Raw genomic sequence first — 26532 nt, 5'->3', positions numbered from 1 at the left:
CTGCAAATAATTTTTAGCATCAGGAAATGTTTGATTTTTCAAAAAAATAAATACAATAAATATTATGTGAGAGCTTATTGTTGCCATAACACCACTGACATTAAAAAAGTGACACTTTTAATTGACAAAAAGTTCATTTTTTATATTAATAATGTCATGTAGATGATTGTGTAAAGTATTTACTGTTAAGAAGTATATTTACTCTATATTTCCCAGACATTGGTAAGATTATTGCTTTAATAAAGCGACTACCACAGCTGCAGAATAAATAAAACTTAAGATTCATGCTGTTATTGAAATGTGGAAAATTTAGTTAAAAACAACTGCATTTTATTTTTTATTTGAATATGTTTTTTTAAAATGGACCTGCACAGACGATATCTTCTCTACATGAAAATCCAACTCCTTTCGATAAAATTCTACTTGATGCAAATAATGGTCACACAAAACTCTCTCATTTACATCTGAGGTTTTAATTGTCAAATACACCCCTGAGTTCTTAAGAAAAAAACAGTTTAATATCTCAGAAATAAAAGAAAAACTTTAAGAACCATAACCCGCACAAACCTGATGCTTCATTTTAATTAGATAATTTCCTTAATGGTAATGAGGTATTTATCAGGCTGTGGGAAAAAATTCCAGCGTACCCAAATAAAATAATAAACAAGCAGATTAAAAACACAGAATAATCATGTCATTTTCAGCTTCAGTAAATCCATTTTTTGTGAGAAAAGGATTCCCCTTCACTAGAAAAAAGACTTGGAATGCATCTCTGACACAAAATCAACATAAAACATTTATAAATGTATTACAAACATAATGGAAAATAATGGAAAAGACAAATTAAGCAATAACAAAAAAGGAGCAATGAACATTTTCAGCAGCCAAAATCAATAAATCATAAATATAATAATTTAAATATGAATTCATCTGAGGCAGTTAGGAATGTGGGCTACAGAAATGCGTTTATTGGTGTAGAAAAGGCACAGGTGTGTAACTATGTAAATCTTGGAACCACAATCTGAAAACATGTGGAAGCAATCAGAACAGTTTATGGCTGCATTCAAACTACATTACTGGAGCAACCTGTAAATGGTAGTCATAAATTCATGAACTAAAATAACATTTCATAATATACCAGCAATCTCCTCCAGTCCAGTTTTGAGCAGTCTACTGACAGAAAATGAAAATGAACATATATGACATATGTACAGAGCCAAATCAAATATACCATGGGCCTGTCTTAATTTCCCACAAAATGACAGAATTTCAAAAAAAGCTATACATTTTATCTAAAGCTAAAATCAAAAGCTGTACATAGACATGTTAAGTACAGAAATCCGCATCTCTGTAAGAAATGAGTGCAGGAAAAAATAAGACATTTGACATTTGAGCTGAAGATTGTGCCTTTATCAATAAATTATGCAAATCAAAGATTAACAGTCAATCAACAAATTCAGTGTATTCACAGGATCATTCCCTATTATCTGTGTCTTTTATACACTCACAGTGTGTGTTTGAGGGCGGTCTTGGGTCCAAGCCTGGTAGAGATGTTTTGCTGAAGCTCTGTTAGCACACCATCACGCTCTTCTAAATCAAGAAGAACTTGCTTTTGAGGATACACAAGACAGCGTAATGTCAGTTATTTGGTTCACAGTGGTCATCACGGCAGATAAGCTATGTTGGTAATAAGTCCCTTTTCAGAGGCATTTTTTAATCTTTATGGGGGAACGTGTCTTTCTGACCCTGTAAAAATATACAGTGTTATCATATCACTTCAGTTTAATAAATTCACTAATTAAATTCTCAGTCTGAATAATGATACTGTAAACATGCAATTAAATTTGATCCAGTATATGGCTTTATTTTTGAACTCACAGATACTACGAAATGTGCATTACTTTGCATCTACATAAAAACACATTTTTAGACTAACAATATTCCCCCAAATGTTGCCCTAACTGGCCTAACAGAGTTGTCTGAACAAACAATTTCATATTGAGCAATGTTGCTGATTTTTTGAGTTCCCAGCATGCATTGCAACATGAATAAATTATGAAGTCAGTATTATAGGCTTATTTTTTGCTGTTTATTGACTTTATGCTTTTGATGTTGTTTTTTGTTGCCATTGCTTATTATATCATTGAGTGGTGATGTCAAGAGATCATCTTTTTACTTAGAGGAATAGTTCACCCAAAAGTGAAAATTCTCTCATGCCATCCATGATTTTTAAGAGTTTCTTTCTTCTGCAGACCACAAACAAAGATTTTTAGAAGAATTTCTCAGCTCTGTAGGTCCATACAATGCAAGTCAACAGGGTCCAAGACTTTGAAGCTCATAAAGCACATACAGGCAGCATAAAAGTAATCCATACGACTCCAGTGGTTAAATCCATGTATTCAGAAGCGATAAGAGAGGTGTGGGTGAGAAGCAGATCAATATTTAAATCGTTTTTTACAATAAATGTCCACTTTCACATTCTTCTTCTTTTGTTTTTGGCAATTTGCATTCATCATGCATATCGCCACCTACTGGACAAGGAGGACAATTTATAGTAAAAAAGGACTTAAATATTTATTCGTTTCTTACACACACTTACAATATCGCTTCTGAAGATATGAATTTAACCACTGGAGTTGTGTGGATTACTTTTATGCTGCCTTTATCTGCTTTTTGGACCTTAAAATTTTTGGCCACAATTCACTTGCATTGTATGGACTTACAGAGCTGAGATGTTCTAAAAATCTTCGTTTGTGTTCAGCAGAAGAAAGAAAGTCATACACATCTGGGTTAGCATGAGGGTGAGAAAATGATGAGAGAATTTTTATTTTTGGGTGAACTATCCTTTTAATGAGTTTTGTGGGTTAAGGGTTGAGGTCTAACTGTCTCTATACCAAAGTATTGAATGAGCTGTCTTGCCTTACATATTGTCGATTACTGTTAACTTCATATAAAAGTAATATAAAACCATATATATGAATGTATTTGTGATGGAATAAAAGTCCTTGTATTGATAATGTACTGAACAAGAAATCTGTAGTTGTCTCGACTAGACCTTATTGGCAGAAAAAATATTTTGCATTTAGTGAAACAAATTCAAACTGATTAACAAGCAATTTTACTGAGGACAATTATTAAACCGTTATTAAGACAATGCAAAAATCTAACTGCATCATGTTGCCTTGATTTTTTAACTCTGCACAACAATTCGTTTTTTTAGTGTAGATAGTCTACCTTTAAATTTAAATGAATATCCAACTAATTTTGTGCAATGATGTGTATAGCGAAGTTATAAATGAGGAAAAAAATTACATTTTTGTCAATATTAAGCCCTGGTTAATTCCTGACCCTGGTATTAACCACTAGTTCCTAACAAGTAAAAAAAAATAAAATAAAATAAAAAACGTATTAGTTGCATTAGTAATGCCCAAGACATGAATATTCTACAACAACCTATAGTAAAGGTAGGCTAATTACCTCTATAAGTTTGTCCCTTTTTTGAAGATTGTCTCTCAGTTTTCCTTCCTCGAAAGCTCTCTCCTTATTTTCCTTTTTCAAACCTAGTTCAGCTTCCTTCTTCTCTTTGGTTTTCTCTCTCAGTTCCTCAAGTGCGTTTTTGAGTTGCTGTGACACTTCACTGATGGCTTGTTTGTGATTTTCTCTTTGGTCCTGAAAGAAAGCCAAACCAAGAAGTATGTCATCAAAGAACATTACAAGTCAAATATTGAGTGCAATGACTCTCATTTTGCTCTTTGAAGGCACAGTTTTTAAATGAGCACTGCTGCTGGAAATTCTTATGGCATCGGCCAGAGCAATCTTCATATATAACACCAGGTGGCGTAATTACCAAAACATTCATTCTAAAGAATTTGAATTAAAGCTGATTTCCTTTTAAGAGGATTTTGTTTTTATCTGCTCTACAATGAAATGGGCATACCATCAAAAAGAAATAAGTAGTTTTAATGACATTCTGAGTCCAAGTAATTTTGGATGTTCAATTCACTAAAAACAGTTCTCTATGGAATTAGAATACTCTTTAAGGCACACAATATATGACATTCAAGTTATAATACATCTAAAGGGCAATTACCTGTATGAGGGTTTCAGAGTCTTTTAAGGCTATGGAGAGTCTTGAAATCTCCTTCTTCATTGTGGTGCTAAGCTTCTCTCTATCTTTGATGCTCGCTGCCAACAGTGATTCTTTCTCTCGCAACTGATTGACCAATCCAGCCTCAGCTCCGCCCCCTTCTAATCCCCGACCAATCAGAGAGTCTGAGAGCGCCTATGGGAAAAATAATTGTTAATAGTTGACTACTGGAAATTACACATTAACTAAACCAACCGCGCTTTGCAAGAGAGGTCAAATCAGACAGAGAAAGGGGGAGACAACGACACTTCTACCTGCACATCTCGACGTGAACTCTCTAGCGCCTCCTTTAGCTGGGAAATAAATGCTTCGTTGTCCTTCACCAGTGCAGTCAGGGCAAAATCTAGCTCTTTGCAAACCTCCCACTCTTTAATCATCTCCTGCTGTGCTCGATCTCGCTCTGCAAGCTCTACACGCAGGTGCTATGAGGAAACAAAACATTGATTTTCTGCTCAGCACAAGACCTTTTAGAGCAAAACATATTTTACATTCCAACACATTTAAAGGCAATGTTTCAAAGTGCATTTTATTCCTTTTAAAGCTGATGTAACGTTTTCCATGTTAAAATACTTTCTCCTATCCAAGCTTAATATGCAGGGACAACTGTAAGCCATTAGCCTAGTTTCCATCCACTTTTCGCACCATTTTGTTATCGACAGTGAAAATGCGTACAACAAATTTTGCGATATTTGCTGTCTTCTGCCTGTTTCCATTCAAATGGCCTTTTATCGATAAAAATGGTGTGCGTGATGACGTCATGCCTAAAATAATCGCAAAAGAAATCTGCCCTTAAGCCGTTTCCATACAGAAATGTGTGTTTATCAGAAATTGTTTTGGTAAAATGGGGAGAGTATTGAGACAATTCATTGAAATTAGCCAGCTTACTGTCTTTTTAATTTCACAAATAAATGCAATCAGAAGACGAGGAATTGCAATCAAAAGGGAGCAGTTGCTCTTCTGATAGGACTGTAATATTGGTCCTGATGTTGCGCCTATCACAGGTTGCCACCGGTTCCGACCCAAAAGTGAATCGTCATGCCCCTTTTCAAGCTGGCAACCTGCACCAAGTAGTGGGGGAAACTTTAAGTCTTAGTATATGGACCATCCATCAATGTGTATATGCTGTGTGCACAGCTATTAAAGAAAAACTGATCAATAAGCTATTTTGAACAATCATCTAATTTAAAGCATTGCCATCACAACTGCATAATGTCCTGCATATTTGTCCAGCAACTTTTAACGACCAACTGAACTTGACTGTCATCTCAAATTAATTTTAGTGCCATAATGCAATTTACATTTTCTGAAGAAGCTCAGCAAATGCGATCCGAGGTAAAGAGGGTTAGATTTAAAATCTTTAAATGTTACAAAATGTTCAAAAGCTAGTTTTCTGAAATTGAACTCATTGGACAAATAGTTCTGATAGTTTATAGTCTTGACAAAAGTCTAGCACATTCCGAGAATGTCATTCAGCTGACTTTTTTTGTCTACAGAACAAGGTAAGGCTAATTTAAGTTTGTGTAAAGAAAAGGCAGTTATATAGGCCTAACAATATTATTTTTTTCATTTGGTAATTTATTTAATTTAATACAGGGAATTTTGTCTGCATATTTTCAAAAGTAAGCTAAACAATAATTTTATAGAATTGGGCTATATGTTAGTGTTCCAAAAAAGCACACTGATGCTTTTCTCTTAGTATTGTGTATTTATTTTTAATTTAAAACATCTTTGTGCACAGAAATGATATGTTTTTTGTACTGTGGGCTAATTCCATGACTGCTGTCTATTATTTTGAATGGTGTGGAAGAGCAACTTTAATAAATAAATGGATGTCTACCGCAATTAAATTAATCACAAAGAGTGGCCATTCATTTGTTCTCTGTGCACTTGATGTGCATGATACGAGATATTTGTGTTGGCACTCCTGGAAGTGTCATGTTTGCAGCACCGGATCTATATGCCGTCAAGATCAATCCATAATCACGTACAATAAATTGGCTTTCAAAAGATGTATACCTTGTCGTCATGATTAACACAGGCTAACGATTGGGGTAAATTCTGACATGTGACACTACATTTTTGCGTTAATGCCAATTTTCTTGACAAAAAAGTATTTCCAAACCAGTTTTTCGCGATATTTGACGTATCGACATAGAGTTTATGTGCTAAACGGAAAAATATTATGTCGACACTTGTGAAATTTTAGCGATAATTTGCGTTTCCATCAGCTTTATTTTGATGTGGTTAATTTTCTAAAAAACTGTAAACACTCTGTTTCTGCGGCTCTATGAAAATTGCTCCGTTTGTTTTGAGCGACCCGTCTAGACCCACCATAACAACATTACTCAACCAATGGCATGAGTTGGGGGCAGGACTATCTCTTTGTTTGACCAATGGCAGACAGAAATGTGTTCAGAAAGCTGTTTTGAAAACAAACTTTATTTTTGCAATTTCACTTGGTGGCGCCAGTGCTGCAGAAATTACATACTTCAACTTTAATGCAAAGCTAACCAATGGCATGGAGATGCATACCACAAAAAGTTTATTTTTAAGATTTAAGCATTTCAATTGCATGACAAATTTCCACTAAACTGAACTGATAAATCTTTAAATAGTGTACATAAATTATTATGAATTCAAAAGAAATGTGAATTATTTAAAATGAATCTAGTATGAACAAAATTCATGTTTTAAACAGTAAAGTTTGGTAAATGGCAAAGCATCAAATTTAAATAAATCTAATTTAAACCATTTGTTTAAATCTTACTTTATCCAGGAATAATTTTTAGAATACCAGCTGGTCAGTTGCAGTGGGAGTGTTGACGAAATGGTGATGGTAAAATCAACAATAAATGGCATTTTCCCTTATCGTATTTTGAAAAGGAAGACTCTGATTTTTGAAATATAACACTACAGAAAAGCTTTTCGTATCAGAAACAAGCTAATTTGAAAAATAAAACTTAGAATTAGTAGATTTATTGGAGAAAATTTTAAATGAGTGTGCACATGTTGAATATGTTCTGATTCTAGTCTTTGAGATTAAGTTATTCTTAATGAATAATGTTCATGTATAACAGCAGCAGTCACTAACCAAGTGATTAAATTAACTTTGTGTTTGTGTATGCGGTTGAATAAGAGCACTGTTTGTTTAACTCACATTAATAACATCCTGGTTACACTGGAGCACAGTGTTAAGTGTGATGAAGTCTCGGTCTCTCTCTTTGCCAGCGTCCCTGAGAGCCTGCAGCTGGTTTTCCAGAGCTTTCTCTCTCTCCCTCACCTCTGACAACTGGGCTTCCAGAACATTCTGATTAACATATTAAAATAGAAACAAAGTATAAACACTATGTAATAATACATATATACATTGAGCACAATATAATATGAAACAACACTCTGATGTGCATTTATTGACTATCAAAGTCAATATCAAGTCATCACTATCAAAGTATTATTATTAAAGGATTTAGGCTTGATCTATCAGGCTCACTTAATTTCAAACAAACACGCAAGTGCACATTTATTATCCAGTACAAGTAACACAGTGACACAGAGCTAAATCTCTTCTAAAGTACTGACTGGGTGCGTTAGCTGGAACTGCACCTCAAACTCAGTGTAGGTGTGTGTACTTATGAGGATCAAATCTTTAAAAAATTTCCAGAAAATATAGAGTCCAAAAGTACAACTTTTTTGTAGGAAAACTGTTTATTTATTTTGATTTCTCAAGTAGAAAAATGCTTTATAAATTGACTAAATGTCTTTATTTTCCTCTACAAATTGCCACAAAAAATTATTATTGCAGTAATGGTTAGCCTATAGCAGGGCTGGGCGACATGACGATATATATCGTGGCGACGATATAAAGTGTCAACCGATAGAGATTTTGCTATATCGTATTTATCGTGATATGTAAATATCCATGTGCGCAGTGTGGGCTTTATCTATCAGTGGGCAGGGCTTCATGTGAGACTGAGAGAATCGAAACATGGATGGGGTTTTCCAGCAGTGAAAATTTTTCTGCGGCCGGCCAAGCAAATTTAATGACCTTCATCGGGCGTTTGCAGATTTAAAAGTGATAAATATTCTTCTCATCTGACAAGCGAATGTTTCACATGACTGTGGCGTGCACTGTCTCTGGAGCTCCAAAGTGCGCACGAATCCAGCAGGCTTTCTGATATTTGTGTTCCAGAGACAGAAGAACTCAGAGCGGGTTCACTCACGCTACTCAATAATTTTTGACCCAGAAAACCCCAAATGAAGAACGAAATCTCCACAGAACGGGACGACTCCCAAACAGGTCAAGAAAATGAAGAGGAGCTTGTTATTAAAACCAAAGTGACATCTGTAGTTCGCCCGATGATAATCACTCATAATATAAGCAATCTGTTTCACCACCTCAAAATGAAGCACACAAAAGAATATTATGAAAGCCAAAAGATGAACAACGGTCATTAATTAATGTATTTATTTAGCAAGAAGTGATATTTATTTGATATTTATTTTCTTCAAGAAGTGTTTATTTTCGTTGGATTTTTTTTTTTTTACTTATGTTTTATTTTCTTTGTCGCATTGCTTTGAGGAGATCTTTCGTTTCTTGAGCAAAGTTTATAGTAATAATAATATTGGTCAACAAAACTTTTAACTGAAATGTGGCATACTGTTATATTTAGCATATTGGTAAGGTTGATTTTTTTTTCATTTATTTACTTACTTTGACATTGTTTGTCTTGTTCCAAATAAAGAGGATGTAGTTTTAATTTATGAAGTATTTAATTCACTGACTGGAGTTCCAAAAAGCATTACAATATGGTTATTTTATATACAGTATAAACCAATTTTTATTGATTTTCCAGAAAAGTTTTACTATATTGTGATATATAAAATTATCGTGATATAAATGTACTCATATCGTGATATAAGATTGATCATATCGTCCACCCCTAGCCTATAGGAATTATATTTAACTTAAAAGAATGTTCCGGGTTCAATACAAAAAAAGAGAAAGCTCGCACTCAATGTCCATAAAAAAATCTTTCAGGAATTTTATTAAGAAGCCAAAAAAAAATTACAAATACAAGAAAGAGAAAAGGTTAGGAAGCGATTTTATCAAACTAAAATTATGTTAACATGTATAATGTTTATGTCTTGTGGCTATACTTTTGAAACAATGTGTATTTGAACATTTATGGATTGGCCCCATTCACTTCCATTGTAAGAGTCTTACTGCAACTGAGATATTTGCTCATTTTTTTTTTTTTTAAATAAACGAGGAACCATTCAAAATTATTTTCTGTGGTAATCAACATTATGCCACAAATGCTGTTGATTAATTTTTACTGGGACACTCCTTTAATTTAAGAATAATAGAAGTCTATGAGCAATCTTCATTTAGGTAGTTAGATAAATGTGTATGAGCAAATGTCAGCAAGTTCCTCACCTCACGCTCACTGTGTTTATCACCCACAGCATTGGTCAGTTTTCTGATGAGTTTGTCAGTCTCCTCTGACTCCACCCCCTGCTCAGCACACAGCTTCTGGATCAAAGTCACACATTCCTGAAGATAGGAGAGCCAGCAGTTTATCACTGACACCTACATGACAACAATCTGCACATAATCTTGTTTTTTCCTGAATATATAATGTAGTTTTTTAATGCAAGACTCACCTGGATTACACTCTCTCTGCTGTGCAGCGATTGGCTGAGACTCTCAATCAAGTCATTTTTATTCTTCAGACTGGTCTGTGTGTAGCAAAAACAGACACACATACATTAGATTTTACTCTTTTAAGAGGGTATCATTCCCAAACACAGCAAAATTACAAAATGTCTGTGGGCCAGCTCATGCCAATGTGACACTTTATGAATGCATTCCACGTTGTGTTATTTCACTGCTATCAGTTAACGCTAGAGAGCAACTATTCAATAGATTCTCTCCATGATATACCAGGGCTATAAAATTACAGAATTTAGAATTAATTTTTTTTTTTCTTCTGTGGTCCATTGCAATGCAAGTCCAGATTTTAAGCGCCAAATACAGTCACATTTTAGTTTTTAACCATTTAACATTCTCTCATATCCTTAAAATCAAACAGGCAATTTTTGCTGCTGTGCCTTTAAGACTTCTATGTTAATATGCTCATTGCATGTGAAATGGAATTCAGCACTGTGCTGAACTTATTCACAACTTATACTTGCTGTTGGATCTATTATAGTTTATAACTGCCCTATCCTTTAATAATAGCCTCTCTGGAAAGCTGCATTACATTGTGGTAAGTTTGTGCCACACAAATTGATAAAGTCGAACTGAAATGATTAGGTAACTTAAAGGGATAGTTCACCCAAAAATGAAAATTCTCCCATCATTTACTCGCCCTCATGCCATCCCAGATGTGTATGACTTTCTTTCATCTGCTGAACAAAAACAAAGGTTTTTAGAAGAATATTTCAGCTCTGTAGGTCCATGCAATGCAGGTGAATGGGTACCAAAATTTTGAAGCTCCAAAAGTAATCCATAAGACTCCAGTGATTAAATTCATATCTTCAGAAGTGATATGACAAGTGAGGGTGAGAAATAGATCAATATTCAAGTTCTTTTTTACTATAAATTCTCCTCCTTGCCCAGTAGGTGGTGACATGCACGAAGAATGCGAATCACCAAAAACATAAGAAGAATGTGAAAGTGGAGATTTATAGTAAAAAAGGACTTAAATATTGATCTGTTTCTTTCCACATGTGTATAGCTTCTGAAGACATTTAACCACTGGAGTCTTGGATTACTTTTTTGCTGCTTTTATGTCCTTTTAGAGCTTCAAAATTTAGTACTCAATTACTTGCATTGTATCTTCTAAAAATCTTTGTTTGTGTTCAGCAGAAGAAGGAAAGTCATACACATCTGGGATGGCATGAGGGCGAGTAAATTATGAAAAAATCTTCATTTTTGGGTGAACTATTCCTTAATAAGGTGGTTATTTTCCAACATTGGGATTTTTCAGAAGGATAAGCAGAGTTGTAGGTGCTATATTTTTGCAGTTAATCCAGAATGGACTTGAAAGACAGTCATTAATCTTACAGTTCATACAAAATCTTTGTTTAAACACTGGCCCTTTAACTTACTTAGTTTACAAATTTTAAACCATGACCTGCACTGCACATAAATAACTAATACTGGCATTATATTCATGCTGTTTAGCCAGAGGGGAACTGGCCCCCACAGTGAGACTGGTTTCTCCAACATCTTATGGAGTTTTGTGTTCCTTGCCACAGTCACCTTCGGCTTTCTCACTGGGGTTCTAAATACAATTATTATTTAATTACTTATTTTTAAACACAATTTACAATCATATTTAATAAAACTTCACAATAATGACTCTAAGACTTTATAGATATTACAGTTTAATTTCTGTTAATGCATGATTTTCCGTAAAGCTGCTTTGAATAAAAGAGACAAATAAAAATTACTTGACAGGAATATTACAAGTATTGGCAGACTTTCCCACATTTTACTCTCATTGTTAGTACTTCTGGTGTTTAGAAATAATAGTATCTAATATCCTACTTCTACCTTTTTACAGCACCGTGACTGTGCCGGCAAAGTTGCTGATCACCTAATGGGTGTTGTAGATGCATAAATGTGGTCGGTCACGTGTTAATATTTTTGCGACTGAAGCTTCAATAAATGCTCTTTTTGGGCTAGGAAGAACATTTTGAGATTTTAAAGTTACAGTATGTTTTTATAGTACAATGCACATTGCAAAAGATCAAGGAAATTTTGATTACTTTGTTTTTTATTATATAAAAGAGCAAGACTATTTAAAAAAGTTATGATGTATTTGAAAGAAAATATATTAAATGAGTGTTAAACACGGAAAGAGAAAGAGGCACATTAAAATATAAAAGGCTGAAAAGCCTGTTAATGAGAGAATTTCAACAAAAGCCCAGGGCAAACTCCTCTGGTTTGGGAAGATTCCTGGAGCAGGTGTGTGCGTGTTTGTTTGAATGTACAACTCTCTACGTGGGCAAACCTGAACCATATTTTTTCCACCCACACACCCTCTGTAATATGGCCTGTGTTACATTATTTCAGAAAAGTCAACAAAAAGATTAGCAGAGGGCGTGTCTCGAATGCGCTGTTTTAACTCTAAAACACAATGACCACGGGCCTAGCTTTCACACCCAAGCCATTTATTGTATTTGTTCTATACCCGACCCAGTGTCACTCACCATTTGTGGAAATGACTTTGACTGATTGACAGCAGCATTCGTTACTGGTTTGTTGACATCCCTGAGCTGTGCCTCAAGAGTTCTGATGCGAGCCTGAGCTTGAACAAGCTGTTCACGCAACTGCTTCACTGCAGGGTGCACTCTACCTGAAGTCACCTACACAAAGAGATGAAAAGAGAGAAAATCAACTGTAAGGGTCAAAGGTTTTTGTAAAGACAATTCATAACAAATACAAACACCATTAGTGATGATGCAAAAACTGACAAGAAACAACATTTATGGGCACATCTTCAACTTTGGGCATTTTTAGCACAGTTAACGCACAATTCAATATTATTTTACCACTTTTTACATAATTTGGTCAATTGCAGCTTGAATGGAAATGACGGCCAATAAAAATATTCTGCTAACAGGTGATTTTTAACATGATTTTTCTTTGTTTTCCTCAAACATAAGTCTCATATTTCATTAACTAACACTTTTGCTAATGTAACAAATACAAGTACACTAAAAACTTTATTAGGGGCAAAACTGTTAGGTGTGGGGGAAATGACACTGTGTGACATTTATACTTTTTGAAAAAAATTATAGGAATAATTTTCACTCAATAAATATTGAAATTATGTTTATTTAACTCTTTGTTTATATTATTTTTTAAAATGTCATAATTTGTATTTTTAAAATGGATCTTCATTGTGTATTATCTGGGACAAGACTGAAACAAAATCTTTACATAAAAGGCATTTGAAAAGTACCAAAAATGAAATGAATGATAAAAAGTTTCCATGTCAGTTTTAATGTGACCTTCACATAACAAAAAGAAAAAAGTTGATATCGGGTTTTTTTTGTTTGTTTTTTTAAATCACCCTGGGACAAAAATATGCCCAATGTTGAAAAAAACACCCGTATATATATTTTGAGTGACTATGTTTACATGGACGTTTGACACTACGATTGTTCGATTGGTTGCAACATTTTAAAGACACATGGTCTCAACCAATGGCATGAGTTTAGGATGGAACCCGTTTGTCCGACCACTGACAAAATGTTTGAATTTTTGCAAGTCCGTTTGGTGACATTCGTGGAGCAAGTTTTGATAAAACAGGTTGGCACACTAGAGTGTTTCCTCACCTCTCTTTGCAATGGCAGAAACTCATCTCTAAGTTCAGTCAGGATGTCATCGCTCTCTTCATCAAACTCATCCTCCGTCCCGTTATCCCCCTCTCCGAAATTCAGTACCCTAACTAACCCCACTTTCGCCTCCACTTCATCCTTCCCATTCTGCACTCCCCCTCGGCCCAACACAGGAATGCGACTTCCAGCTGGTGACCTCACCGGCTTTCCTTCAATTCCTCTCAACTCTTTAAAAACGGTCTTGAAGATGACCGCCTGCTCCTCTGGCCAATCAAAGGGATCATTGCCATCCAAAGAGTCCATTGATTGGACAGAGGCAGTGCGTGATCGAGATCGTAAAGAGTGACAAGAACCAGATAGCGAGGCAGGGCTTGAGCTGACAGATGGCACTCTTGACCAATGAAGAGGCATGCTGCGGGACTTGTCCCGAGAGAGGCCCAATGAGGTGAAGGCTTGTTCGGGCAGATGACGGGGTATGCCGCACACAGACTCATAGTCCGAATCGGACACCCTTAAAGAGTCACAACCCTCACATTTCTTTCCTTTTTGGCACCGTTTTCCTGTTCTCCTATAATATGGACATGAATCCGCTTTCTCGGACCACCACTCATACTCAGAAAGAGCCATATTGTCCCTCAGCAGTTCCCTGTATGCTTCCCCTGTCGAATCCTTTCTGTCCTGCCATCCTGGGTCACCTTCATCCTCGCTGGAGCTTCCTTTGCTCCTGGAACAAGAAGGATGGCGTTGATAGTACAAACTTCGCACCCTTCGCCTAATCTTGTCTCTTTCCTGTGTGAGCCTCTGAAGCCTCTCGCTCGAGAGAGCTCTGACCCGGGCGATGACAGTGTCGAACTTGAAAACCCGCTCCAAAACGGACACGCACTTGCCACATAAAAACTCCCCCTGACCGTCCCCACGTGGTACAGGCTGCTCTAATATGTGTGTCAGCACACAGAGCAGATCTATTCCTTTTGTAGTGGTGAGCAAAGCAAGAGACTTGGAGAGGGAATGAGAAGAGCTGAGAGATAATGTACTGCCTGGAAACAAATAAAACAATTACAGAATTCAATTTAATAACATTTATAAATGTATAAAAGGTTTAAGTCAACATGAAATGGCATGCGCAACCAGTTTTACTTCCGTATTGTGACTTTTTCCCAAGTGAAACAGGATATTTAACAAGAAAACTAAAATATAAGTCTTGGATTGTGAAAAGTGTGCATTCCACATGAAGAATGGAACCAGACCTGAAAGCGAGTCGCACTCAAAAAAAAGATTTTAACATAAAGTACATTGAACCAGGATTTCGCAGCACTTTTTCCTGATTATTGCGGCCCAAAATGACCGATTTGCTGCAGCTTTTCTCAAATATTGCGAAATTACACAGGTATACAGCGACGATGTAAATGCAATTACGTGTAAATATTTTAGTGCACAATAACTGAATATGCAGTTAGCATCCAAAATAAAAATAAATACACACAAAAATACCATAAATTCAGGTGAAACCTGTGATAGCGCTATTGGAAGATCCTAAATTATTTTTTTATTACATTTTATGCCTCAGACAATGCAAGATAACTTTTCTATGGTTAAAATAGACCTACAATAAATCTGTAAACTAAAAACACAAATGATGATTCAATAATTAGGCCTGTTACGATTATTACATTGTCTGATACAGAAATCTAATATATGGCCATATACAAACATATACAATTTTAGTTCATATATTTGAGCATTGATGTACATATTCAAATATAATTTGGAAAAAAATATTTCACATATATGATATTGTTGCATATACTGTATGTGACCTTTTTATATCAGTGAAAACCATATAAGAACATACATACAGTAATACATACAGTTTATATGCATATATTGCAATTTATCAGATTTGTACTGTATTAAGCACTTTAAATTCTAACCACATTTTACTACCCAACTAAGGGAATTATAAGCCAATATAGAAATGCAATTAATGCCGGGTTTTTGTGTCTAATTCGCTGCACTGAGTGTGCAGATCAAACGCTAGGTGTGATGTACATGGGCTGTCTGCTGTCCCGCCAAAGTTTAGACAGGGAATTTGAAAGTGAACTCAAAAGTTCTGGTTTCACTTTAATTTAACACTCATGTAATGGTAAATGTTCTTGGCCGTTGTGGGTTCATACATGCAGGGTTAATGACACACAGTGACACAGAGGAGTCGAGGAGGAGATGCTTACTCTGCTACAAGCGTTTGTGTTGCCGCTATCAAACATGGAGAAAAGCGATGGGAATACTTCAGATTCATAATGTATGCCGAAAATTTGCCGAAATAATATAAAATCGCAAGCTACAGCAAATAATACGGAGATTGGTTGAATTTGCAAGAATTCTTGCAATCGCAAAATCCTGGAGGGACTGGTTGACATGTGTTCTGCAGTCATTCATACCCCATGGGCTGCTCTGTGCTGATCTGGGCAGGCTTCCCTTGCTAGACCAGTCTGTTGGCGTCTGAGGTTGTGCATCCTTCCGGTTCTGAGCCGCATACAACCATCGCCGCTGGTTACCCTGTAGGTCTCTCCCACAAATGCGGCACCCTTCACTTTTACCTCTCGTAGGCATCATACTAACAGCAGGCACCCTATAATGAGAAGAATTTAAAGGTGTATTTCAGGTTCAATACAAGTTAAGCTCAGTCGACAGCATTTGTGGCATCATGTTGATTACCACAAAACACTATTTCACTCGTCCCTGCTTTTCTTTAAAAAAAGAAAAAATCAGATTTCCAGTGAGGCACTTACAATAAAAGTGAACGCAATATCTGCAAACTTTAAAATACTCACTTTTTCAAAAGAATAGCCTAAGACATTAACAAGATGTGTTAATGTGATTTTAGTGTGATAAAATCGCTTACTAAACTTTACTGTGTAAAGCTAAATCCAATTTTACAACTTCCTTGCCGTGATGACGTAACACCGTAAACCCTGTTATCCCTGTAAACGATTATTTAAATGACTTTACAGCTCAAATAATACACAAGTTTTAACAGAAGAATTAATGTGATTTCATAAAATTATAAGCTTCACATTTATGCCTTTAAAATCTCCACAAATTGGCCCCATTCACTTCTATTGTAAGTGCCTCACTGTAACCTTTTTTTTAATTTTTTATTAAATGAGGCATGAAATTAAATTAATTTGTTTGTGGTAATTAACATTACGCCACAAATGCTGTTGATTGAGCTTAACTTGTTTTGATTCCAGTATATTCCTTTAAAATGATACAATTAGGAATAATTAAAATAATAAGAGTGTAGTCAAAACATACTAAACATACAAACACACAATGGGACCACATTATAAAAGGCAATAAGAAATATCTGCTGTGAATGACGCATATTTAAGCTGTTAATTACTAGATTTATTATTATGGCACTTGCATTGGATGCTTATTTTTAAAGGCTGTGGAATATTTACTCTACACACCAGAGTAAATCTATCACTAGTTCTTTGTTTTCCAGTTGTCCCTTGGTTTGGGTCCAATTGTTGACAGCTCACTCTCCCCTACTGACAGTCAGACTGTTTACAGAGCTCAACCACAGTCCAGTCCGGCCTTGAGCCCTAAACACACACTGACACATTTTAAAACCTGCTTTACAAACTCTGCTCTGTTCTATTATGTTATGTTATATTACAAAACACTTTTTAAATCGCTCCCAGCATGAACCGCTTTCTCAAACTGTTTTGTAATTGGTTTGTTTCATTTTAAGCGCGCACCACTGGTGCAGTCGCTGCTGTTTAAATGAAATAAGAGCGCGAGCGCCTTTAAACCAAATAACGCGCGGTTTTAAAACACAAATAAATTATGTAAATGAGCGACGCGTTGGCAGAGAACTTTCCATGCGATGACTAATCTCAGCCACTCTCAATTCGGCTCTCTCTTTGCTCGCTGTAACTCACGTAAACTTTAAAATCTCAACCGAGAACATGTTAAACCGAAACTAATGTAATTTATGGAAAGTCAGAATGACCCCGCAGAGGACAAAACATATGACAGACACCCCGATAGACAAAACAACTTTAACATACAGCCGACACCGGGCCTGATAAGTAGTGAGAAACGAAAATATCCGATTGCAGACACAAATAGACCTGTAAAGTCACTCACCGGGGCTCGTTTTGATGATGTGGAGTAGGAGCTCTCGCGCGTCCGTATCAGAGTGGAAGCCGCCGCGCGCCGCTTTACCTTGCTAACGTCACACCAAATACCTGTTTATGCACGCAGCTGCGTGGCTCGCTCCAGCTGTTTGCATAATCATGCGCATGCACAGCAGCAGCCATCCACATACATCATTCCAGCTGAGCATTAACTTACAGTTTTTCTGAATTGCTAAAGCACTAAACCCCATTCTCTTAACCAAATGCCCAGTGGCCTAAACCCATTGGTCGAATCAATCACCCTTTTGGCAAAACCTTAAACAAGTTCAGGTAGTTAGACACCATTTGCGAATTTTATCCACTCTTTTTGCAAAACTCTAAACACATCACTCACTAAAACACATTTCGCACTGTGATGCACTTGTGTTGCAAAACGGTAAACACGGGCGGCCAAAGTTAAACACAACTACAACACAGTTGTCATCGTTTACACACAATGACTCAAAGTTGTTCACACTTGTTTCTAATGATGTGATCAGACCAATTGTTCAATATACAGGAAGCACAAAGACGTGATGGTGAGGCAGAATTAATCTCTCAGTGATTTTGATTTTGCAGTTGCACAACATTTTTGAGTGTACTGTAATGTGCTTTTCATTGAGAGTTTTTTGGGGCTTTTGCAGTTGGACAACTGTATTTTTACAGTAGGCAGGGACGGATTATGACTTGCAAAGGCCCCGGGGCCAATTATCTCCAAACATTTTTGGGAAAGTTAAGGGGGGCTCCATGTTGGATCTCGCCTAGGGCACCAAGTAAGCCAGAACCACCACTGTATACAGATATTCAGTACTGTATTACTTGCAGTACTAGAAGTATATAATATATTCACTGTACTAAGTTGTGATGACTAAAATGCATTTACTAAATACAATAAATATTGTTTTCTGTAACTACATGCCCTGGACACTGTGTTCTCCATTTTTTTAGTAGGTGTCTAATGAATGCTCTGTAGTGTGTATATTGACTGGCTGTGTGTATGATCTGAAAGTGTTGCTCGTTTTTGAGCACAGATCAAATGGTTTTGAGGTGATTATTTGATTCTGCCAGAAGAGTCAGGGGTTTTGTGAAAGTAGTTTGAATCTTTAGTTTTGTGTTTAAAGTTGTGAGAAAAAAGGAGTGAAGGTTTCAAGAAATGTGTCTTAGCAATTGTGAAAAACTGTAATATAAATTATATTGGTGAGACCAGGGCTACATGTCAAACTTTTCATTATTTGTTATATATTTTTTAATATTTTTTTATAATATTTTTAATAGTATATATATATAATTATAATTTTTTTTTTTTTTGTGACAACTAATCCATTTACTATAATATTTTTCAGGGTACATTTATTTAAAAAAGTCAATTCCTGTTTAGGTGCATACTTTGGCCACAAAAGAGCTATTACGTAAACATTTACACCAAAGCAAAAAGATACAGATTATGCATTGAATTCACAAAAATATTCTAATTTAAGACAGTTTTGAAGTAGGTGTTTGAAACCAAAATGCAAAACCACTGCTAGAAAAAATAAGCACTTGTGTAACTGAATTTCTGACTGAAAACTTATAGCTACTGAGCCACTTTTGCCTTTGTGACAAAACTAGCTCCACTAAATAGCACATTTACATCATATATAGCAGTTTATATTAGGCTAAATATAGCATATTTTCAGAAGAAACGTTTATTATTTCATTGATTGTTAAAGCATAAAAGAGTAGGCCGGTATGATCTCCAGTTTTTGCTGCTATAATTAGAGCACTATTTTGTGCTGGATGGTGGCAGGGTAAAATAACCTTCTCACTACATTAAAATAGCTCAAGCTGTTACATAATTATCTCTTAGAAAATCATTTATAGTTTATACAGTATACAGTAGATTATTAATAATCATTATAATCAATCAGCAAAAAAATATCACCCTACTTAAAGTGATATTTATTTTTTTCAATCTACAAAAATAAATAAATAATTGAATGTGAATGTGTGTGCCAGAAAATCAGTTTGTATTTTCACTCTCTGTTGATTAGGAGAGCCACTTGTCTATGCACTTCTGGAAGACTGTGATGTTTGAATGCCAAGATGTATGGGAAAAGTCAGGGACGACACACTTGACCACAGCTCCTTTTGAGTCCGATGTTTTCAGCCCAAACGCATCTCTCAGATACCACTGGGGAGAGAGGATAAAAGATTAGGACAACTAAACTGTAAAGTGACCAGCATAAAGAACAAAGCCTAAGAGTATCGTTGTCTCAGAATTAAAAAGATTGTTAAAAATGTTGTTGAGAATGAATGCAGCCACTTACATCCTGTTTTTCCAACTCAACCACAGTTTCATTACTGTCATAAAATCCAAAGATACTATTGGGGAAAAAGAAATAAACAGATCCGGGAAAGAAACTGAGTTTATTTTAATTCAGAATCTGAATTTTAGAGATAGCAAACCTACTTTAAAAAAGCACAGCATAATCCTATAAAGCCTTTTGATGTTCAGACGTCACTTTAAATATTTATCATGTTTATTCCAGTCTGCTGAACTGGAATTCCACACATATTAACCCTTTAGCAGCACAGATATTCTGCCTAATTAGACATAATGCATGACAGTGGGAAACCATTGTTATATTGTCAGGAAACATTGGTAATTAACTTGTATTAACTTGTGACTGTTTCAAATATGCCTGAAAATACTTTGCCAAAGAGTATAGTAACCAATAGGCTAATCATCCACTCACTAAATATGGCATGTTATAATTAGTTGGAGAAAATATAAAGCAATTTTAATGCTACACTCAGTACATCAAAATACCTTGCTTTTTAATAGCGAGCAAAATTAAATGTCCAATATCCTGTCATAAAATATCCGCCGAGACCTGGACTCCCACGGTGTAATAACACCATTGTCTCGTCCACCAATCAGCACCAGCTTCTGTACACGCAGGAAGCTGTCTCGCCACACTGCAGGAGAAGAGGATCATAACGTAACTCAAGGCCACTGAATCGAAAGTACATAAACAGCTGAAGCAAATACTGTCATCTGAGAAGTACATAAACACTAGGTTAACAAAAGACATGGGCATTCATATCATCCGATGTGTGGCTTGTTTGAATAATCGGTTGTTTGGTGCAATAACATTGACAAGAAGCATTTTCTTCAATAAATTCAGTAAATCATTTTTTTTAAATATTTTAAACCTACAATTCTGTTATTTTTGCAAACTTCTGAAAAGGAAAGATTATTAAACCAGCTTATGCTACTTTAAGCTTTGTATGCTGGTCCTCAGCATGGCACCAGAGTGGCATACCCAAAATTAACTCGTCAAAAATAAATAAATAAAAAGTAGAATCAGGTGTTTGGTATCATTTTCATTTTTAATTTTTTATTACTGTATTGATTGTGATAAATTCTGAGACTCTCAGCCTAAGAAACTGCTGAAAAGTTACAAAAAAGCTTGAGCCAAAAATTCACTTTTGTCTTATATTTCTGATTATATACCTCAGGGTGTAAATAAGGTGGCTCCTAAAAACTGCTTTTGTTTTGTTTGCAATCATGTCAGCTGTAACCAAGTAAAAATGTTTGTTCATATGAGACAAAGAAACCAAGTTATAGCATTACATAAGAATTTATCATGGTGTCCAAAAACATCTCCAAGTGTCCAAAAGCCTCTCCAAACAAAGAAAACATAATAATTGTACATAAGAACTAATTACACATGCAAACACAACAATCACTAAAAGTTTGCATAGCATGGAGACATAATTTTAGAAATAAGATTTCACAGAATGAGTTTCAATCTGTGCCATTTGAGTCATAATTTAGTCTGTCTCATGTACTTGGCACCATCTCCTGGTAGCCAGATGTAATTAGAGTGACTGATCACATGACTCTCTGACATAATAGGGAGGACTAGCACCACTGGTTGGAGCAATCTGAACCCAATCCAATTGGTTTAGCGCTCCGAAGCTACAGCATTTCCGATGGCATTATCTGATCCAGAAAAGCTAACGTGCTTGCTAGATAGCAAGATGCCAGTTAGCTAGATGCTGTGTATGCACATTGTGCGGGTTATCTATTGATCTATGCATCCAATTACTTTGTGTATGGGCTCGTTTTAAAGATAATTGCCTCCTCTAAATAAAGGTATGTGATATTGTATTTTCTGTTCATTTTTCATGAAGTGATAAGTGAAAACGCGGCATATGAGCAACACCTGTTCACATGAAACATGTATGTCAAAGACATATACTTAGCTATTACTTGCTATATTTATGTCTGTGAGTGAAACAAATAGGCTGGTTGTATTCTACTCTTTGAGACCTTTCCAATAGCATATGACACATGGCTATTTGATGAGTTTGATGTGGTCATAATGCCTACATTCATTGTAAAGTAGAGCGTCTATACATTAAAACGATAACTGTTTTGTGTTGGTCAAGACAAGTTATTAATATATATATGTAATTTATTCTCATGGGCCAGCCAGGGGGCTGGGCACATCTGAGCTTAAAGGGTTAACTAGCTTAACCAGCAAGACTTCCATATTTAACCAGCTTTACCAGCAAGATCATGTTGTTCGAGCTGCTTCACCAGCTAAGCTTTGCTGGTCACTAGACCAACAGAAAACAAACTGTGAAGTATGAACCAGCCTGGATCAGCATAGTCTTTTCAACAGGGAATTATTTTTTCCTTTTTAAAATTGTTTGTTTTGAAATGTTTACATTACTAGAGTCATTCCCATCAACCATGAATGCAATCTTAAATTACCTGTTAAACTGGCATGCTCTATTTCACCATTCAGTGGGGCAAGATAGTTGCTACTCTTCAGGTACCTGTCTCTTTGGTGTGGATCTACAGAGAGAGAAAGAGGTGAAAGATATGATGAAAATCAAATTGTCACAACCTCGGTCTGACAGCCCTCTCCTTTCTGTTGTCTGTTAATGTGTTTGTATCTGTCTTGTGTTTGAGTGCATGGCACTGTTTTGTTTTCTGTCTCAAATGCACTCTCCTAACCCTGCCTGCTTGTTTCCTCCTGGCACGCCTCCTCATTTAGTCCTTATCATGTTGATTGTCTGCACCTTTTCTTCATGCATTTGATTCTATATATTATGTCCTCTTTCCTCTTGTGTTTGTTGAATCAATTTGTGAGATTGTCAGTGTGTTCATCTGTTCCAGTCCTGTTCATGTTTCCGGTTAGTCCTAGTTATTGTATATTATTCTGGTTTATGTTTTGTTCCCTCTCCCTCGTGAGAGTTTTGCGTTGCCTGTTTGTTTCTGATGTTTAATAAAAGTATTTTATTTTCACTCATTCCTGCACTTGGGTCCTTCTTGCTGCTTGTGTACCATGACACAAATTAAATGGAAAACAGTGAACCTTTAAGCAACTTATGATTTTGTAACTTCTTGAGTGTATTGATCAATAATATCATCATAAAACACATGAAACAGTGAGATACAGTTAGTGACTGAGTAAATACAAAAATAAATAAAAAAAGTTTTAAAAGGGATAACATTTGTGCACAAAAATGATACATCCCCTTACCGTTCCAGTAGTTGCAGATCAATATCTTTTATCCACATGTGGTATAACATAAATGGTACAGACTTGATAAATTTGGGGAAAAAATACCTAAAATAATATGAATCTGTAAAAGTGTTAACAAAGCACTTTGTTAATATGTAGGACATCTGGTTTATTTAGAGAAACGAGATGTTGTGGTTTCTAAATTAGGATGCATAGGACTGACCTCCATACTGGCCGGCTAGTGGTGAAGACAGGAATATCAGAGAGCGGACATTGTGTTTTGGAAGAGTAGCAATAACTCCTCTACATATCAAGCCACCTGTGCAATTAAAAGAATATCCAGGGTTCAAAACAAGTTAAGCTCAATCGACAGCATTTTTGACATAATATTGATTACCACAAAAGTTAATTTTGACTTGCCACTCCTTTTCTTAAAAAAACAAAACAATAATCTGTTACCATGAGGCACTTACAATGAAAGTGAATGGGGCCAATCCATAAGCATTAAAATTCTCACTGTTTCAGAAGTATAGCCGCAATATATAATATGCATGTTAACAGGATTTTAGTGTGATAAAATCCCATACTAACATTTTCTGTGTAATGTTATAGCCAATTTTACAACTTTGTTGCCATGACGATGTAATATCATCAAACTCTAAATCCTTAAAATGACTGTAAAAATTATGATTGAAACAACTTTACAGGTCAAATAATACATTAATTTTAACAGAAGAATTAATGTGTGCTTTTATAAAATTATAAGGTTAATATTTCGGCCTTTAAACCCTCCAAAAATTGGCCCAATCCATTCTATTGTAAGTGCCTCACTGTAACCTCATATTTTGTTTTGGCAAAATAAAAACAAAATAAAAAAATTGAGGTTACAGTGAGGCACATTATATAACATAAACATATATATATATATATATATATATTGTTAATAATTTGAAGTTAATTGTAAGAAATTAAGATGATACAGAACAATAAATAAACATGTCTTGCACACCTGAATGCTTTCAGGCAGGTGTGTTGGACACAGGAAATATTCCAAAGAATAGTCGTTTCAATTGATATAGGTTTGCACACTACAGCAGTGTGTGAGAATGTAAGATGTAAAACCAGTCCTGGCATAGAGGTTGGAAAAGCATAGATGACCTTGTGAGAAGCAGATGAGATGGACACCATCTTCAGCATTCTCCATGATGGGTATGATGGCCTCTCTGAAGCCATCCATCTGTAGCCACAGTGGCTTCATACTGGCAATATAGTCATACAGGGCTATCGTGGTCACGTTGGTGCCTGGATGAGACTGAGACACAGTGAAAAGGGAAGTTTGTGAGTTTCATCCATTTAAAAATGAACTGGTTCCAAAGGTAGAAAGCCAACATGAAACTGAAACACCTAAAATAATGTTATGCATACAGTTGCCATGTCTCTTTTCTGCATTTCTGAAATGCTTTACCCAAACATCTTACAGTTTTTCCCAATCGATTTTACACATTTCTCCAAACTCTGGTCACTACTCTCAAAACAATTAACACAGCCATCAGATTCATGCATTCAAAACAGTTAACTCAGACAACTAAATGAAAGTCATATTCTCAAATGCACATGTCAGGTTTTCAAGTCCCTTCATTTTGATATCTGCTGTGTTAGTATTGCACACAGCAAAGAAAATGCAATTAACAAAATTTTTAAATCTATAAAGTGGTCAGATACTGTATGAAAATTCAGAGCAAACAAACAATGAGGAAGAAGAAGACAAAGAACAAGATGAAGAAGAGGTGCAAACTGAGAAGGGGTAGAGTGGGTGAAGGAAAAGGAAATAGGAGGAAGTATTGATGAGAAAAGGGGAAGGTTTTCTCAACTCTTACAGGGGTGAGCATTGAAAGAGTTGAGGAAAGACCAAATAGAGATGGTGTAATGATGGTGAGCAGAGAGAAAAAGGACAGTAGGGTGGAAGAGTAAAGAAGACACAGAAGAGTGTATATATGTATATATATATTATTATTATTTGTTTTTTTTTTAATTTAAAATTTTCATTATTTTTTTTCTATTAACTACATTGAAGCAGCAATATTTCTTCTGTATTATCTTATTTTGGTTTGTATTTCTAATAACGGTGGGTATTTTTTTATTACAGCAGCTAATAAGCAAAAAACTTCTGAAGTGATCATATTATGAATCACAGTGTCTCTGAGACACACAGTGTTCAGCCTAATGTGAACAAAAAAGAAGAAGAGGGAGGAATGGCATTGGTCTACATGCTGCCAACAGTGTCCACAGTTACCATCTGTGCTTAGTGCTGTCTTATGTAGGTCCATACAATATAGCAAGACTGCTATTTTTTTTCACAGTAAACTTCCTTATCCTCTTTCAACTAGAAATTTAGAGAAGTTTTATGAAAATAAACATGTTGAAAAAGGTCTTTATTGTGGAGTTTTATGATAAATGTGTTATTGCAACAGTAGAGTTGTGGGTCTATAGCTGAATATGTTGAATTCAATGGAGAACACATCTATGTTAGTATTTGGTATGTTAGTATTTAGTTAAAAAAAAAAAAAGCATTATCAGAAAAGAATACATTGCTTCATTATGCAGTGAAATGGAATTGTTCTGCAAAATTAAGTGTCTGTGGCTGTGTGAGCATTTTTTATTTTTTATCATGAATGCGCTTATGTTGTATGCTTCCTCATATTGTACATTGTTTTGGATAAAAGTGTCTGCTAAATGAATAAATTGAAATGTAATGCAATATCATTTGCCATTTTTGGCATTTTTATACATACACACATGTGTGTGTGTGTGTATATATATATATATATATTAAAATCACATTACAGTTTTAAAAAGTTATGTAAATACAAATGAATGAGAATCATAATGTAGCACCATATATACATATATAACCATATTACATTTATAATACACATTACTGATGCATCTCACACACACACACACACACACACACACACACACACACACATATATATATAAAATCATATTATATTTTAAATAAATAAATCCCAAATATTAGGCAATATATACATATTTATGTAACATATAATTACACGATAAGGTGTTCTTACCTGATTTATAAATTTCTCCAAATCCTCGAACTGTTTGGGTCCATCTAATATCCCATGAACAATGATGACAGGTCTGTATCCAGTGACATAGACAAGCAGTATTGCACTCCATATGATAACACATGATCTCCAACAATCAGTCATTAATCCCCCCATAGATAAATGTCTCACAGTTCATAAAAATAACCTATTATTTGAATAAAAAAATATTATTATTTTTTTCACTTAACCGA

At 35.3% G+C, this 26532-nt stretch overlaps 1 protein-coding gene and 1 pseudogene across 2 annotated transcripts; both read right to left on the bottom strand.

Moving 5' to 3' along the window:
- Nucleotides 1-454: 454 nt before the first annotated feature.
- si:ch73-95l15.5 (uncharacterized) lies at nt 455-18335 on the bottom strand. Of its 2 annotated transcripts, none has more exons than XM_051665759.1 (11): nt 17657-18335; nt 15940-16130; nt 13499-14538; nt 12368-12523; nt 9812-9886; nt 9585-9701; nt 7305-7454; nt 4402-4569; nt 4091-4282; nt 3478-3669; nt 455-1609 (listed from the first exon to the last, which is right to left on the bottom strand). In XM_051665759.1, exons 2-11 carry the CDS (start codon nt 16112-16114, stop codon nt 1505-1507), a joined length of 2370 nt encoding a protein of 789 aa, XP_051521719.1. In that variant the 5' UTR covers nt 16115-16130; nt 17657-18335; the 3' UTR covers nt 455-1504. The 2 variants fall into 2 exon arrangements, with proteins under 2 accessions (XP_051521719.1, XP_051521720.1); XM_051665760.1 differs by lacking the exon at nt 17657-18335 and adding an exon at nt 16975-17288.
- Nucleotides 18336-19067: 732 nt separating this feature from the next.
- Nucleotides 19068-26443, bottom strand: LOC127422328 (lysosomal thioesterase PPT2-like; annotated as a pseudogene).
- Nucleotides 26444-26532: the final 89 nt, after the last annotated feature.

Source organism: Myxocyprinus asiaticus, chromosome 31 (genome assembly GCF_019703515.2).
Source record: "Myxocyprinus asiaticus isolate MX2 ecotype Aquarium Trade chromosome 31, UBuf_Myxa_2, whole genome shotgun sequence".
Taxonomy (NCBI): Eukaryota; Metazoa; Chordata; class Actinopteri; order Cypriniformes; family Catostomidae; genus Myxocyprinus; species Myxocyprinus asiaticus.
This window is presented reverse-complemented; position numbering and strand designations above follow the sequence as displayed.